Here is a 15,727-nt window from a genome sequence, read left to right as displayed (position 1 = left end):
TACAGGTGATCGAGTGGGCTTATGGGTACTTTCATGTTCAAGATTGGTGGTTTTTTTTTGTTACTTTGACATTAGCTTTAACACCTGAAATAAATTTTGGATAAAAGGTTGGGAATTGAGACCTGGGGATTTTGGGTAAAAACAATTGACGGTAAAATACCACAACAGAAAAGCCTTAGCGTATTATTATATAGAAGAGAAGATCGGACACCATCCCCATGAAGAAGTAAAGTTTGCTATGACGTTGTACGCTGGTGCTCAGCACAATAACCGGGCGTGAAGACTGCATGATGCGAACAGCCGGCCCAGCGTGGGTTATGTGAGCACAGTCGCACTCCCTCCCTCAGGAGAAGCAAAGTTGGTGTTTATAGTGATGACTGAGGGCGATTGGGAAAATCGAAGAGTGGTTTGCACCATGGAACGACATCCCGTGTAAAACTGGGGGATCAGCAGGGTGTGGGGACAGTTGTGGAAAAAGCCATTAGCTCCATTAGGATGGAAGGCCCTCGACATCTTCGGGTATTATTATATAGATGGGTGCTTTGTTTTGGCCTGCTCAAAAACGCCTTGCCTTGGACAGCCTGCAATGGTTTACTGCACAATTAAGTGCTTAATTTTGTTTTGTTTTTTTCACTTTCTTTACACGTCATCGAATGTTTCATACCTACAGATCACTGTATACATCACTTTTGTAGGTGCTATAGTTTTCAAATTAGGAGCTTCGAACGATTTCATGCATCATATGCAATTTTCCACGACGGCCTCTCATGGACTAATGAAAGTATATAATCGTAATCTGTCTTTTGATTTGAGGATCGGAGCTGGTGAATGAAATAACTGTTGAAATCTGGAATGAAATCTGAAAATTTAAGGAAATTACCGATTCTTATTACTAAACATATTTATTTATTTAGGAAAGGCTGTCATTCCTCGTTCTGCTCTGTCATCTTGATACATACCTCCATAGGATAGGATATCGTTCAACTGGGACCTGTGATACTTGTAGGAAACCTGAAAATATGAACCATCTGTTTTTCAAATCCCCTCTATAATGACGGATCCAGGTTGAGTCTATTCCAAATTATTAAATAGGTGGGGATTGGCATGTCAGATCTGCCGAACGTTTTCGGTCATTTGCACTAGAAGCATCCTTGTTTCCTCCCCCACCATCCTTGTTTCCTCCCCCACCATCCTTGTTTCCTCCCCCACCATCCTTGTTTCCTCCCCCACCATCCTTGTTTCCTCCCCCACCATCCTTGTTTCCTCCCCCACCATCCTTGTTTTCCCCCTCCCCCGTCTGTCTGTCCCCCCCTCCCTTTACCTCCCACGCCCTACCCCTCCTGTCTCTCCCCTCTCCCCCCATCTAGACCCCAACTGAGTCCTCCTCGTCCTGTCTCTCTCCTTGTCCCCTTTCTCTCTCTCATCTCTTTCTCTATTCCACTCTTTCCTCTTACTATTCCCGTTAGTCCGGAAAGAAGGGTGCTGGAAATCCGGAGGGTGGAAGGGGTGGGATGAGGGAGGGGAGGGGGAGGCGAGGAGGAACCTTGCGTTGCCTAGCAACGCCGGGTACCTTGGCTATTTAGAAATAAATGTGCTTGGAATGTTGACGTCACTTTGTGGCTGCCTCATTCTTTCTCTAATGCAGGACTTGTAATCGTACCTGAGGGCTTGGTTTTGGAATCTTCGTATTTGTACAGTCGCAGTGAGCAGGTGAGTAATGAATAGATTGTCAGCTGTGAATACATACTCCACTTCGAGAAGAGCAATTTTTAAAGCCAAGGTCACCGAGTTTTTTTTTCTTGGCTGGATCGGGATCAGAGAGAGAAGTGATTCATCAATGTGTGTGCAGTTCCTTGTATGCACCTTGAACTGGGCAGCACGTCTGCCGGAATTTGTTAGTGGGTGTGAAAGATCGATCCCACGGTATCCTTCCGCGCAGAGTAGGCGAGCTATCGCCGGCACCATGAACAATTTGCACTTCCGTTCCGGCCCTAATCAGCAGAGGGCATTGAATCAGCGGCATGATCACATCCTCACCCAATGGGGAAGAAGAATCGGCACGGCCAAAGGAACCTTGCGGTGTATAGTATACGCAGAGTTTGCTTGTACGTTCGACATTATCTATCATCATGTTTGGCGTCCCTGGTTATGCGATGAAATTTTAACACGCTTTTCGAATAAACACATCTTGCTAAATGTGCCGTTAAATGATGACACCGTTGAATTGAAATGTCAAGTAAACCAATCAGGAAGTAGAGTAAACCGGAAGTGACACCTGCCATTTTGTAATGAGTTTACCGGTGAGACCAGACTAACTGACACTGTACATTACTTTCGTGCATATAGGAAGTATGCTTTATGTGAGCGTTTCCTAAATTTCTTTGTTTAATGTAAATGCTGTTTTTACTCTGAACATGTCGCTTGGAATTCCTACTGTGCATTGTTGTTTATTTTAACAAATTAGATGCTGTTTTACTTTTATTTATCCATCACGATTTACCTTCACGATTTACCTTCACGGCTTCACACAATGTTACCACTCAGGTATTACAAGCCTAGGTGGTGTAATGGTTAGAGTGTTCCATTCGTCTCATCCCAAAGATTTTTTAAATGGTCCGTGCTGCTTCCTTGCTTAACGATCAGTATTTAAAAAGGATGGAGCACGGACATAAAGCCATAGGTTGGCAACTATTGCGCATGCCCGATGGACAGAATGGCCTCCAGGCTCCAGCATACGTATTACCTCCGCTACCGAAGGTGGAGGGACGTTGTTTTCACCCATGTCTGTCTGTTGGTCACTCGCCTACAGGTGACAATTTAACATCGATCTTCCTGAAACTTCACCAAATGGAATTGGTCATGAGGAAGAAGCCTATTGATTCTGAGGTCAAAAGGTCAACAACTTTGTCAAAGTTCTAAAATCCTCAATTTTCATCCGATTGACTTGGGATTTGAACAGGATTTTCATTTCGGGTCAATTAATTCAACCACCAACAACTTGTGACGTCAACATAGGCCATAGGTCAATAACAATTTCGGATTTTAAAAATCCTCAATTTTCATCTGATTGACTTGAAATTTTAATAGGATTTTCATATCGGCTAACTGAATTCAACCACCAACTATTTTTTGGATCAACATAGGTCATAAAGTCAACATAGGCCAAAGGTCAACCACTTTTTTCAAATTTATAAAATACTCAATTTTCATCCAATTGATTTGGGATTTGAAGAGTATTTTCATATCGGGTCAATTGATTCAACCACCAACAATTTGTGACGTCAACATAGGCCAAAAGGTCAACATAGGCCAAAAGGTCGACATAGGCAGGTTTTCTAACATTGTCACTTTTCATCCGATTGATTTGAAATTTGAACAGGATTTGCATATCTGGTCACTGAATTCAACCACCAAATATTTTGACGTCAACATTTCACCAAAAGATCAACACTGGCCAAAATTTCTTTAATCCTCAATTTGCATCCGATTGATTTGAAATTTGAACAGAATTTGCATATCAGGTAACTGAATTCAACCACCAAATATTTTGACGTCAACATTTCACCAAAAGATCAACACAGGCCAAATTTCTCTAATCCTCAATTTTTATCCAATGCAAATGACTTGAAATTTGAACAGGATTTGGATATTTGGTCTTCATATAATTCAACTACCAATTATTTTTAAGGTCAAATTTGGTGAAGGGATTTTTCAAATATCGTGCTCTGCATGATGTCTTTCTTGTTTGTTTGTCTCTGAGCAGGAAATTTCAAAACGTTGTGCCCAAATTCAGACTAAACTTGGTGGACAGTTTGGGTGTATGACGTGGCCGTCTTTCTGTCCTGTGCATCCTCTCTCGCCCCTATTCCTCCCCGCACCCATTGTTTGTCCAAGTCTGCCTCTGTCTCGGCCTTCATCGCTGCTGTTGGTGTTTCCCCCTCTCTCTATTGTTATATTTGCATCCTGTTTCTGTCTGTTGTATTTTGATTCGTTCAGTGCACTAGCTCTTCCACGAGCCTCGACTATGTATACAAAAAAAAAAAACACAGAAAGGGAACCAAAACTAATTAAATGCAGTCAACATGGATTTATTAAATGGAGGTGATGTTTGAAGAATTCATTACAGTTCGATGAGACGGTTTCGGATTGCGTGGATGGAGGAATTGCAGTTCATAGAGAATATCTACACTTTCAAATGGAATTTGATAAGGTGCCACATAGAAGGTTGTTAGCTAGAGTGAGATATTCATAATTGACATCATTGATTTGGTTAAGAATCGACTTTTCAAATTTGCAGATGGCACTAAGCTCATAGGTAACGTCGACAGTAAAGAGGGGTAATAAGATTCAGGAAAGTTTAGATACTTTAATAGATTGGTAAAAAGATTCACACATGCAGTTTACTACAAACAAGTGTAAGGTGATGGGAATGGGTAGGAATAATGAAAGTAGAGATCACATAATGCAAGGGGCAATTTTGAAGTGTTTCACACAGGACAAGGATCTTGGGGTGGTAATAGATACGGAGGTAAGCAGGCAGGACAATGTCAGGCAGCTATAGGTAAAGCAAACAGGGTTTTAGGTTGTATTCGTAGGGGGATAAATTATAAATCAAAAGTGGTGTTTTGTTTACGGCGTAGCCAGTTTTGTCCCCACAAACGTCCACCATTCAGAGCTGAGGATTTGGTCACATGACAGGGGGACAGTATTTAGTAACCATTAAAGTTGCATAATTTAATAAAAGGAAATAGAATCACCTTCTCTGGAACATTTTGGGGTCCCAACGGGTGTCGTAAGGTAGGTAGGAGGTTTCAGAAATTCCTCAATACAATTATGATTTTGAAATGGATCGACACGGACCTTGCTCCCGAATCCGGAAGTGAACAGATGACGACGGTTCGCTGGTTTGATAATATCTCAATACAATCGTGATTTAACATATTTTGATATATTAATACCATGGTATTAATTTGTTATTGGAATGATGAATTATGCTGTTTGGAATGAAAATATAGAGATGTTGAGTTCAAAGCAGAATGAGGAAATGATGTAAGGGTTTCCATCCGTGACATTAGCGGATTCCCCATTTGCAGTTTCGCCATTGATTGGATATCGCAACATTCAGACTGGGTACGTTTTTGAACAAGTCCTTCACAAACATGCTGTCAATGCCTGACGTTCGACTGAAGATGACAGGAATGTGGAATTTATTGATTCATCGTTTGCCATATGATTGCACATGCTTTATGGGCCTATTGGTCTTGTCCTGCGTCGAAGTTCCTTGTATTAATCCACAGTGGACGTTGTTACCAGTACCGGAGCAATCATTGGAAACTATGGCAGATAGGTTTGGTGTATTAGCCCGAGTAGTGATACCGGTGGAATAGGGGCTGCCCTCTACCGGTTAAATAAGTTGGCATTGTACTGGTGGAATCGGGTTGGCGTTGTGCAGTTAAATAAGCTTCCCGTTATATTTGTGAAACAGTCGCTGGTTTTGGGAGTGCTGTCACTGCATTATCCAATGAAATTACTCATGGCGAAAACTACTAAGGGGAATTTGACTGGTACCGGCTAAATATACACTGCCGGCTTTTAAAAACCTAGTTGTGAAAATGGTGAGTGTAACGTGTCCAGATGCTTGTTTTATGATCTTTGTTCATTCTTCTCTTTTTGGAAAATTTAGGAGAAGGTAGAATGGACACTGAGGGATTTGAGGTCCATACGTCACCATGCCTCAGGTACATTGAGTCCGTCGCCTTTTGGATACTGTGCACCCAAACATTTGTGAATATAAAGTACGTACCTTGATCGTCCGGGGATATTGCAAAATTGTAGTTACGTGATACATAGAGTCATAGACACTGCATGACGACTGTTTTGACTGCACTCGTGGCACGTCACGAGAAACGCCCGAGTTAAGGGGGATGACAAATGCAAAGTCACCTTTCACTGTGAACCTTAAAAATCCCAAATATGAACCTTTGAACTGAAGATGCAGTGAATAGATCTTTTAAACTTTGAACTGAACGATTTACTATGGTGCTGTCGGTCTTTTTTACATTTCATTCTGTACATATGAGATTATTGTCCATTAATCTTGTCCTGTTTCTTTCGTGTTGGCCTTTGTTAAACTGGTTTTAATTAGAACGGCATTCAGTAGAGAGTACCACCACCTGCCTGGCCATATCACTCAATGGTGAAGAATCACTTTGAAAATGCTACTAGCTGGATCCAGATCCGGATCTTCACCAAAATTCAATCGATTGTTCCATGTCCCATACACAACCTGTCCAACAGGTTTTGTCCAAATCCATCCGTAACTTTTTGAGATATCCTGCTATTAGTCAGGTTCACTATGTTTTTTTGTTCAAAAATTTGGTAGATTAGCAAAACTCTACATTTTTGGAATATTCAGAGCATGAGGAATCCAAAAATTAATGTTTACATTTGCGTAGACACCTTTGCGAAAATGACACTCAGGACAGTGATGAAGATCTGTAAAAGCATATTCCTGAACGGTATAGACCTCGTAGATCCTGTGTATAGGACTTATAGTTCAATTTGATACTACCTATAACTTCCTATAACAACCTATAACTTCAAAGGACTTGCAATATCATGTATTATGTAATACAGTTATATCACAAATATAAAGACAATGGTTTTCAATTACCTTTGTTTGTTGCTTTTCTATAATCCTGAGCACTATTTTGAGGCCTTTATTGGATTCCTTGACCCAGAAAACATAGGATTAGCATATTTAATTAAGTTTCTAGGTTGACTAGAAGCCGAGATCGCGCAAAATATGTATTTTATGGCGGCCATTTTCAAAATCCAAAATTTGCAGGTGTCTGTGCAAATGCCAACATTGATTTTCAGATTCTCCATGCTCTGAAGATTCCAAAAATGTACAGGTTTGCTAATCCCAAATTTTTGAAAGAAATTATATTTGTTAACATAGTGAACCTGACTATCTTCATCACTGTCCTGAGTGTCATTTTCGCAAAGGTGTCTACGCAAATGTAAACATTAATTTTTGGATTCCTCATGCTCTGAATATTCCAAAAATGTATAGTTTTGCTAATCTACCAAAATTTTGAACGAAATTATATTTGTTAACATAGTGAACCTGACTATATGTATCGTTTTTGGCCCTATCTCCCAATGGTGAAGAATCACTTAAAAAATTATAGTAGCCGGATCCGAATCTTCACCAAAATCTAATCATTTCGTCCTTGTCACATACGCAACATCTCTGCCAAATTTCGTCCGAATCCGTCCACAACTTTTTGAGATATTTTGTTTACAAACGGACAAACAGACAGACAGACATGGGTGAAAACATAACCTCCATCCACCTTTGGTGGCGGAGGTAAAAAGTACGCAAGTCCCCCACGAAGACCAATCCGTCATACCTAGATGCATCATTAGTACGAATGAATGTTGTGCTTTTTCTTTTTATGTTTTCACCACTGTTGTCTGTTTGTGAGCAGGATATCCTAAAAAGTTACAGACGGATTCAGATGAAACTTGGTGGGCAGGTTGGGCGTGTGACAAGGACGGATTGATTCGATTTTGGTGAAAATCCAGATCTGGATACGAGCATTTTTTCTTATTCTTCACCATTGAAAGATTGGGCCAAAAATGATATATAGCACGATATCTCAAAAATATTCTGGACTGGTTACGACAAAACCTGGTGGATGAGTTTGTTAGGCGACAAGAACAACCAATTACATTTTGGAGGTCTGGATCCAGATCTGGCCTGTCAGTGGGATACAAAACGTAAACTGTTCAGCCTGGCGGAGGTATGTTCTCTACCAGGTGCTGTTCTAGTTTTATTTATTTGTCATTCCTACTGTCCTGTGTTTTCTTATGTTAACCTTTTGAAGTTTTCTCATTTGGCCTTCCTTCCACTCACTGTGCCTGCATAATACGTAAATGAACCCAATTTGTGTTTATTCCTGCCAAAGTACCTCACGCGTGTCGTTTGCAATGCTCGAGTATTACTTACAAGCTGAGTCTAAAATCAATGAAATTTTACCCATACATGACTAGTTTGTCATTCGGTTCTATATTTCCATGTGACCAATGTGTGTCATTCCATGTTTCAGCACGGAAGACTTGCTAGCAGCAAGGCATCGGTGCCAGCGGTTACCTCCATATTCCTATGGACAGAAGGACTTCCTCCCAGATGGCACCAAGACGCAAGCCGATCGTCTTTCTTTCTGCCGCAAAGAGCTGTGGGATCTACTTGCTGAGGAGCGTGTGGAACGTCTGTAGGTGATCTCAGGATCCGCACTTACCTTGATTCCTAATAATTTATATTCCATATGTAATTGATGTCCTTAGTTCTTTCATTTGTTTCTATACATTTCCTCTGAATTCTGGCAGAGCTAACACTGTAAGCAAGAGTTATTGTACAGAACTTTCAGGTTAGGTTTTTACCTGAGATGTCACTTCAATAACAGTTGTTGACTTTTACCGCCTACAAGAGCTTTGCGTTGCTGTTGTTGTTGTTCTTCTTCTTTTTCTTCTTCTTCTTGTTCTGGGGTCGATTTTTGAAATGTGCACCCATTGGTCAGACAACTGCTGGACTACACCCACATCTGTCTCCACCCACCATAGCACTAAAACAAAATTATATGGCCGCCATCTTGGTTTTCTGGTTGGCCTAACGCAATAGGCCTGTAGGCCTCTGCTGATTATACACTGCCTGGGTTTGTTGCGTCATATTTCCATTGGTTTTGTTTGGGTTGAGTGTTGATGATGAGGGACCCTGGAAAATATAATCATATGTCAAATTATAGTAAGGTTTAATCAAGCCCATCAGAACGCACGGTAATCAAGCGTTATGTTACATAACATAATCGAGCGTTACGTTAATTTATTTACTAAAAAAAAAACGCGTTTCGTAATTTTGAATGGCTCCACATTGGGGTTAAGTAATCTGTGACAGTGTGACGAATCACCCCATTCTGATATGATTGTGGGTAGGGTGACATGGATAAGAGGTGTCGAGTTAATCTTTTAATAGCGCATTAAATGTGTGTTTCCCAATCGCGATGTTTATATTTTAAACAGTGCTTTAAATGCGCTCCTGTTGTATCATAATCACGAGCATTAGACTCACAGGATAGCTTAGAGGCATGCTGGTTGGCCTAGGTTTAAATCTCGATCCAGCTATAAACTGTCATCCTGGGGTTTCACAGGCAGATCGATGCATCAGTGTGTCCCTCGGAAAGACGTTACGCAGGAGGACTCCTCTGCCAGCCTCGGCCGGTGGTGGATCTTAAAGTTCTCACGGTATCTTTCAAAATGAAATTTAAATCTAATCTTTCTTGAAGGGTCCAGAGTACGCGAGTTATCGCCAACACCCTGAACAAATTAAAAACTCTTGCCACCTTCAATTAAGCGTTAGGCCTGGCCATCTGTTTTGTGAAAAACTTGGTCCAAAAATGTTCCCTGGCCAACCCCACAAGAAGTTTGGAATAATTGGGATGGTGGTAGTGTGGTAGTAGTAGTAGTGGTAGTAGTAGTAGTAACAGTAGTAGTAACATGCATTGTGTTTCCAGAGGAAACTTGGTGCAAGCGGAGTGGAACAGCAAGCTTGGAAAAGTGGAATTGAAATCCAATCCTGTGAGTGAAATCCATTCCTTACCTCTGTGCTCATTTTGGGAGACATCCCTTACTTGTACACTTTGTAAATGGGTTGTTTAGTTTTGGGGTAAAACAAATTGGCCATGGCTGAGCACCCTTACCTTGCACCACAATGGCCATGCACTCGTGTACTGCAGGGAAAGTTTTGGCACACAATGGGACATACGGAAAATGGTGTCAATTACTTGTTCCCAGAAGAAGCCCTTTACCTCCTGGAATGTGTGAGTATGTCTCGATCATTATAATCTCTACCACATGGCTCAAGGCACAATACATTGCTCTGCACAGCTATGATGACAAGGTTGCTTTACATTAAAAAAAAAAATAGCATTTTGGAATGGTCTTTGCGTTCCGAGTAGTTGTTCCTTGTGCCGAAACATAGGGCTTTCCAAAGTATTTCCGAGGCTACAGTTTTACTGTGTGGGCGCAAAGTAACACCACTCATCGGAAAGCTCAGCAAGGGGAGACATTAAACCATCATTCATGCTTTTGGCATCGCCTTCCGGTGGATTGTGCACAGGTGGATTGCTCAGGTGGTGGGGTAGACAGCCTTATTGTGAAACGAGTTCGCTCCTGTTCTTCTGGGAAGACATTTTGTGTTTGGTGCTAACAGTGGAATCGTGCTCATTTTGAGATAATCTCCTTTAAAATGATCTTGCGTCAGGCCTCCCTGGAGATAATTGTCCGAGGTCTGCCACTGTCGATACAAGATGGATACGAAATGTTGATCGGCACCGGTTCCTTGTCTCTGGAGGACTACCATGTGAGTCTCGCAATGCATCCTCATTGAGCAATTTCCGCAAAAACAATAACTTTTTAAAAATCTATTTATTTTTCTCTTTATATTTCCACTCTTGAGTAACCATTTCCATTATTGTGCCCTTTATTCAAGAGTCTCGTTTCAGGTGTACGCTCACCTGAAGAGATTGAGCTATGTGGTGTTGCGCTTTGACCCAGCGTAAGTCACCATATGACGTCTGTGACACAAATAGTACTTCACCTTTGGTTGTGTCACCAAGTTTTAAAATCCGTGTTCAATAAATCGAGTGCAGTGGGTGATGGTGGTTGGTGCTTAATTTGAAATGCTACGCTTTGAGAGGTGGGGCACGTACGGAATTCTGTGTTTCCAGGCATGGGTTAACGTCATCCAAGCGGCGCAGCGGGCGGGGGGCGGGACGTGGTGAGGTTAACAAAAGCAAACACGAACACAGTACGAATAGAAGCAATGGTATAAAAAGGTGAGAAGCAAAGCATAAATACCTGTGTTGACACGGATATGCTGGAAATTTGTGTCGGACAAACGTGGTTTACATTCATTGCTTCCATTCCTGCATGTTTTTCCAGCGATAGCTTTTCAGCGTGGTCAAGCGTACCGACAGATGTTCGTCAGGAAGACTCCAAAGCAGCTGACTGCTGCTTTGATTGTTCGTCAGGAGATGTTCGTCAGGAAGACTCCAAAGCAGCTGACACCAATTCCACATTGGATGGTACAACCAATTCGGGAGACACTCTTCCACCCATTCCTTTCATCCTGCCATCTGCTGCTGGACCCCTGAAAATCCCTGGAAATTCAAATGATTTTGGTGCTACACTTCATACTGCCCCTCAAAGCACTTGTGTGAGTCCACCGACCTCTGACCTCATCACTTCTGATCTTCCATTATCCAAAATGTTTTCTCAAAGCCCCCGTCAAGGTCGAGGTTTTGTCACACTTTGTGACCCAGTTTCCGTTCTTGAGGGTACACGAGCACCACCTCGTCAAAGACCTGACGTTGGAAAAGGGGGTGGCAACAAATGTCGCAACCAGAGTCCTTGTCAGTGGAACTTTGACAAGATAGCTTTTCCAAACTTGGGGCGCCATCATCGCCAGACTTTCCTGCCAAAACTCGACGCCTCAGTGCTGCCTCCCAATATCTCTGCTGTCCGAGAATCTGACCAGAGCCGCTGGATCTCCAAATTGGACACAAAGCGAAGGCAGCCGTGGCACGAGGATACCATGGACTACGGGCCACCAAACCGCAACGTGAACAATGATGAGGAGGTCCGTAAGTGCACTTCCTGGGCGCAGTACAAGACTCTGCATGCTCGTCGGATGGTGGCAAATGAGCCAAAGCAGAGAGAACTTGACCCGTGGCATGGGCATGAGGTGCAGCCGCTGAGCAGACCTGAAGCGGGTCGAAGCACAGGTGAGGAAAAAACACCATTTGATGATGCAGGTAGGCTTCTTATGTCCAATATTTATTTGTTTAAGAGATAAGCTTTTACTCACTGGTGTTTTGTTACTGTGTACCTTTTTCAAAAGCGGAGTTGTTGAAGAAGATTACCGTGGTGCAATCCATAAGCCTAGGGGATGAAGCAATCACGTGAGTGAAGTAGACACTGGGGATCCAGTAATAGTGCATTTTTACGGCAACATGTAAAAATGGAGAATGTCAGGCAACTAATCTTCTGTACAATTTTTTTGATGATCGTAAAAACCATGAAGTTAAGAGACTCCGTGAGTTATGTTCATTCACGTGCGGTTTACGTGATCATTTTCTCATGGCTGAATTACATAGAAGGTCGATTGCATTTGAATGTATCGTAAAAGGCCATACCATGTTGTCGTACATCTGTTTGGGGTCACAGGTTGGAGGAAAACAACCACGCAGACATTACTTTTGACATTTATATGAGTTCCACAGGAGAGTTTCGCAAAAGCCAGCCGAGGACGCCGTATGCTCGTGTGTGCGTTTGCCGGTGAGTCAAGGAAATTTCATCTCATTTCTTCCTTTTTATTCTTGGCAGTTGTGTCGTTGCTCGAATTTCTCTGTTCCACAACAGATTTGTGTTTCGCACGTTGTAGTGAGCCGCTGCTCTGTAACCCTCTCTTGCGCCATCCTGTGCCCACCGTTTCCTGACAGGTTTTCCTCCCCTATGCCCACACTGTGCGACATAAAAAGGCTCAGTGAGAAGTGCGCCGGCTCCCAGCTCCTCTTTGCCGCTGTGGATGGCGCGGATATTTCATTTTTTTCTTTCCAGGATTTCAAGCTTCCATTGGATGTCAACATCCCAGCAAGCAAATAGGCCTTTGACTTGTGCAAGGCTGTGGTTTGAACTTTTCCGCGATATCGTTTTTACAATGTTATCTCCTGTGGCTCCTCACTTGCCTGCCACTCTTTATCGATGGCTTAAATAAGGGCTTTCCAAATGTGATTTCACGAATTTGACGTTACCAGTTTCTTTGTTTTCTCACTCTTTTGTTCATAAATCAAAGCACTCACTACAAGAACGCTCACCTTTTGTTGTTTTATTGCTCACTGATCTTATTCATCGAAGCTCACTGATGCCTGTTTGTGCTGTATCTTGCCCACTGAATGTAATTGTTTGGGGGGGAGGGGGTGGGGGATAAAATAAATAGAAATTGCAAGTAAGGATGGGGGTGCACCCCTGGAGGGAGGGTGGGATTGAACAGACTCGAGATAGCAGTCGGTATCCTACAGAAAGCTCACGGGTGAGCACACTATAGGTGTTAGGATTTATTTGTCAGCCAAACTTCCATTCAAGTAGTTCAAAGACTCCACTCTGCTTATTTCCTGAGTTATTGCAAGATTGGCCACATTTCAGCCAATGAAGGTCCAAACCACAGGTGAGAAGTTTCAGAAAAGGTTTCTTTTGCGGGACCTGATAGGAGGGTAACGGGAGTATTATAGAACAGTTACACTACATGGCCAAAAGTATGTGGACACCTGAACATCACCCCCGTATGTGCTCGTCGAACATCTCATTCCAAAATCATGGGCATTCATATGGAGTTGATCCCCCCCTTTGCTGCTATAACATCCTTCACTCTTCTGGGAAGGCTTTCCACTTGATGTTGGAGCGTTGCTGCGGGGAGTTTCTTCCATTCAGCCACAAGAGCATTAGAGAGGTCGGGCACTGATGTTGGGTGATTAGTTCTGGCTCGCAGTCGGCATTCCAATTCACCCCAAATGTGTTTGATGGGGTTGAGGTCAGGGCTCTGGGCAGGCCAGACAAGTTCTTCCACACCGATCTCGACAAACCATTTCTGTATGGACTTCGCTTTATGCACGGGGACATTGTCATGCTGAAACAGGAAAGGGCCTTCTCCAAACTGTTGCCACAAAGTTGGAAACACACAATAGTCTAGAATGTCATTGTATGCTGTAGCATTAAGATTTCCCTTCAGTGGAACTAAGGGGCGTAGCCCGAACCATGAAAAACAGCCCCAGACCATGATTCCTCCTCCACCAAACTTTACAGTTGGCACTCTGCATTCGGGCAGGTGGCGTTCTCCTGGCATCCGCCAAGCCCAGATTCGTCCGTCAGACTGCCAGATGGTGAAATGTGATTCATCACTCCAGAGAGCATGTTTCCACTGCTCCAGAGTCCAATGGCGGCGAGCTTTACAACACTCCAGCCGAAGCTTGGCATTGCGCATGGTGATCTTAGCCTTGTGTGTGGCTGCTCGGCCATGGAAACCCATTTCATGAAGCTCCCAACGAACATTTGTTGTGCTGACGTTGCTTCCAGAGGCAGTTTGGAACTCGGTCGTGAGTGTTGCAACCAAGGACAGACGATTTTATACGCGCTACGTGCTTCAGCACTCATTCTGTGAGCTTGTGTGGCCTACCACCTCGCAGCTGAACTGTTGTTGCTCCCAGACGTTTCCACTTCACAATAACAGCACTTACAGTTGACCGGGGCAGCTCTAGCAGGGCAGAAATTTGACGAACTGACTTGTTGGAAAGGTGGCATCCTATGACGGTGCCATCTTGAAAGTCACTGAGCTCTTCAGTACGGCCCATTCTACTGCCAATGTTTGTCCTTGGAGATTGCAATGCTGTGTGCTTGATTATATATACCTGTCAGCAATAGGTGTGGCTGAAACATCTGAATGTACTAATTAGAATGGGTGTCCGCATACTTTTGGCCATGTCGTGTATCTCTTTGATAAATGTTCACCATAACCGTTAGTTGAAGGGATAGACAAGGGAGTTTGTTGAGTTCTACAAACCGCAGGTCGAGGAGTCAAGAGATGAACAGAGCTTGGATGAGAGGGTTAATGAAGCCCTCTGAAGGAGCCGGACATGGGTGCATCGAGAAGCATCCGACTCTCTCCCTCTCGTTCCCGCCACACAAGGATTCACGGACCTCTCTCAAGGATTCACGGACCTCTCTCAAGGATTCACGGACCTCTCTCAAGGATTCACGGACCTCTCGCAAGGATTCACAGACCTCTCGCAAGGATTCACAGACCTCTCGCAAGGATTCACAGACCTCTCGCAAGCCATCGTGCAGGGAAAAAGGTTCCATCTCTCTGTCTCGTCTTTATCTCAGTCTGAGCTATCTGCCTTGTGACTGAGTAAGGTAACCACCTTAAGCCGATGGAGTTATCGTGGACGCGGTGGAATTTGTAGATCTATGCATTTATTGTGAAACGTGCTTTCTCCCTCTTTCCGGTTCTCACCATTAAATGATTATTTTTTAAACCTGTTTATCATCATCGGTGTGTTCGCCTGGTAGGTCGTTCACAATTGGAATTATAACCACAGCGTGAGTAAATCCATGGCCGTTGGGAATTGGCGCCAAACCTCGTTAAGTGGCCTTCAAATTGCGATTATGGTTCCTCAGGGTTTCTCGCTCCCAGAGTCCTGAATAAACGGGGAAGCTATCGCAGCGGCAGATTCGCGTTTGAGTTTTCTTTCCGCTGAAATCCGAAGCAAAGATCGGTTCGGCTTTGCCTGGGGACAGCATATCTTCTCTCATTCATTAAATTGGTCCATCATTAAATTGGTCGTGTAGAGGGTTTGGTCCATCATTCCATCATTAAATTGTCCATCATTAAATTGGTCATGTAGAGGGTTTGATCTGTTGTCCACCTGGTGGTCCACTGTTACAAGTAGTTTAGGGACTCCGCTCTGCTTGTTTCCCGACATCTTGCAAGATTGGACATGTTTGAAGCAATAAAGGTCTAAACCACAGTTGATCCAAAGTCTATTAAATCTTTGTAAGTACTGCATGTGCTTCTTGATCGATGTATTTCAAGCCAGCTGGCCTGTTGTGT

General features: G+C 43.1%; 1 protein-coding gene across 7 annotated transcripts; it reads left to right on the top strand.

The window, feature by feature from the left end:
* The first annotated feature begins 2,254 nt into the window (after nt 1-2,254).
* TSEN54 (tRNA splicing endonuclease subunit 54) lies at nt 2,255-15,644 on the top strand. 7 transcript variants are annotated; one of them, XM_078779021.1, is made up of 12 exons: nt 2,255-2,300; nt 5,684-5,738; nt 8,115-8,279; nt 9,576-9,639; nt 9,798-9,881; nt 10,325-10,423; nt 10,566-10,618; nt 10,791-10,898; nt 11,005-11,846; nt 11,963-12,023; nt 12,289-12,399; nt 12,564-15,644. In XM_078779021.1, exons 2-12 carry the CDS (start codon nt 5,695-5,697, stop codon nt 12,724-12,726), a joined length of 1,794 nt encoding a protein of 597 aa, XP_078635147.1. In that variant the 5' UTR covers nt 2,255-2,300; nt 5,684-5,694; the 3' UTR covers nt 12,727-15,644. The 7 variants fall into 7 exon arrangements, with proteins under 7 accessions (XP_078635147.1, XP_067971760.2, XP_067971756.2 ...); XM_068115659.2 differs by having other exon boundaries at nt 2,286-2,360; nt 8,115-8,283; nt 12,564-12,937; XM_068115655.2 differs by having other exon boundaries at nt 2,291-2,349.
* The last annotated feature ends 83 nt before the right edge of the window (nt 15,645-15,727 follow it).

This window comes from Myxine glutinosa, chromosome 5 (genome assembly GCF_964187855.1).
Source record: "Myxine glutinosa chromosome 5, kmMyxGlut1.1, whole genome shotgun sequence".
Taxonomy (NCBI): Eukaryota; Metazoa; Chordata; class Myxini; order Myxiniformes; family Myxinidae; genus Myxine; species Myxine glutinosa.
Note: the sequence above shows the minus strand (reverse complement) of the source record. Positions and strands in the feature narration are given on the sequence as shown.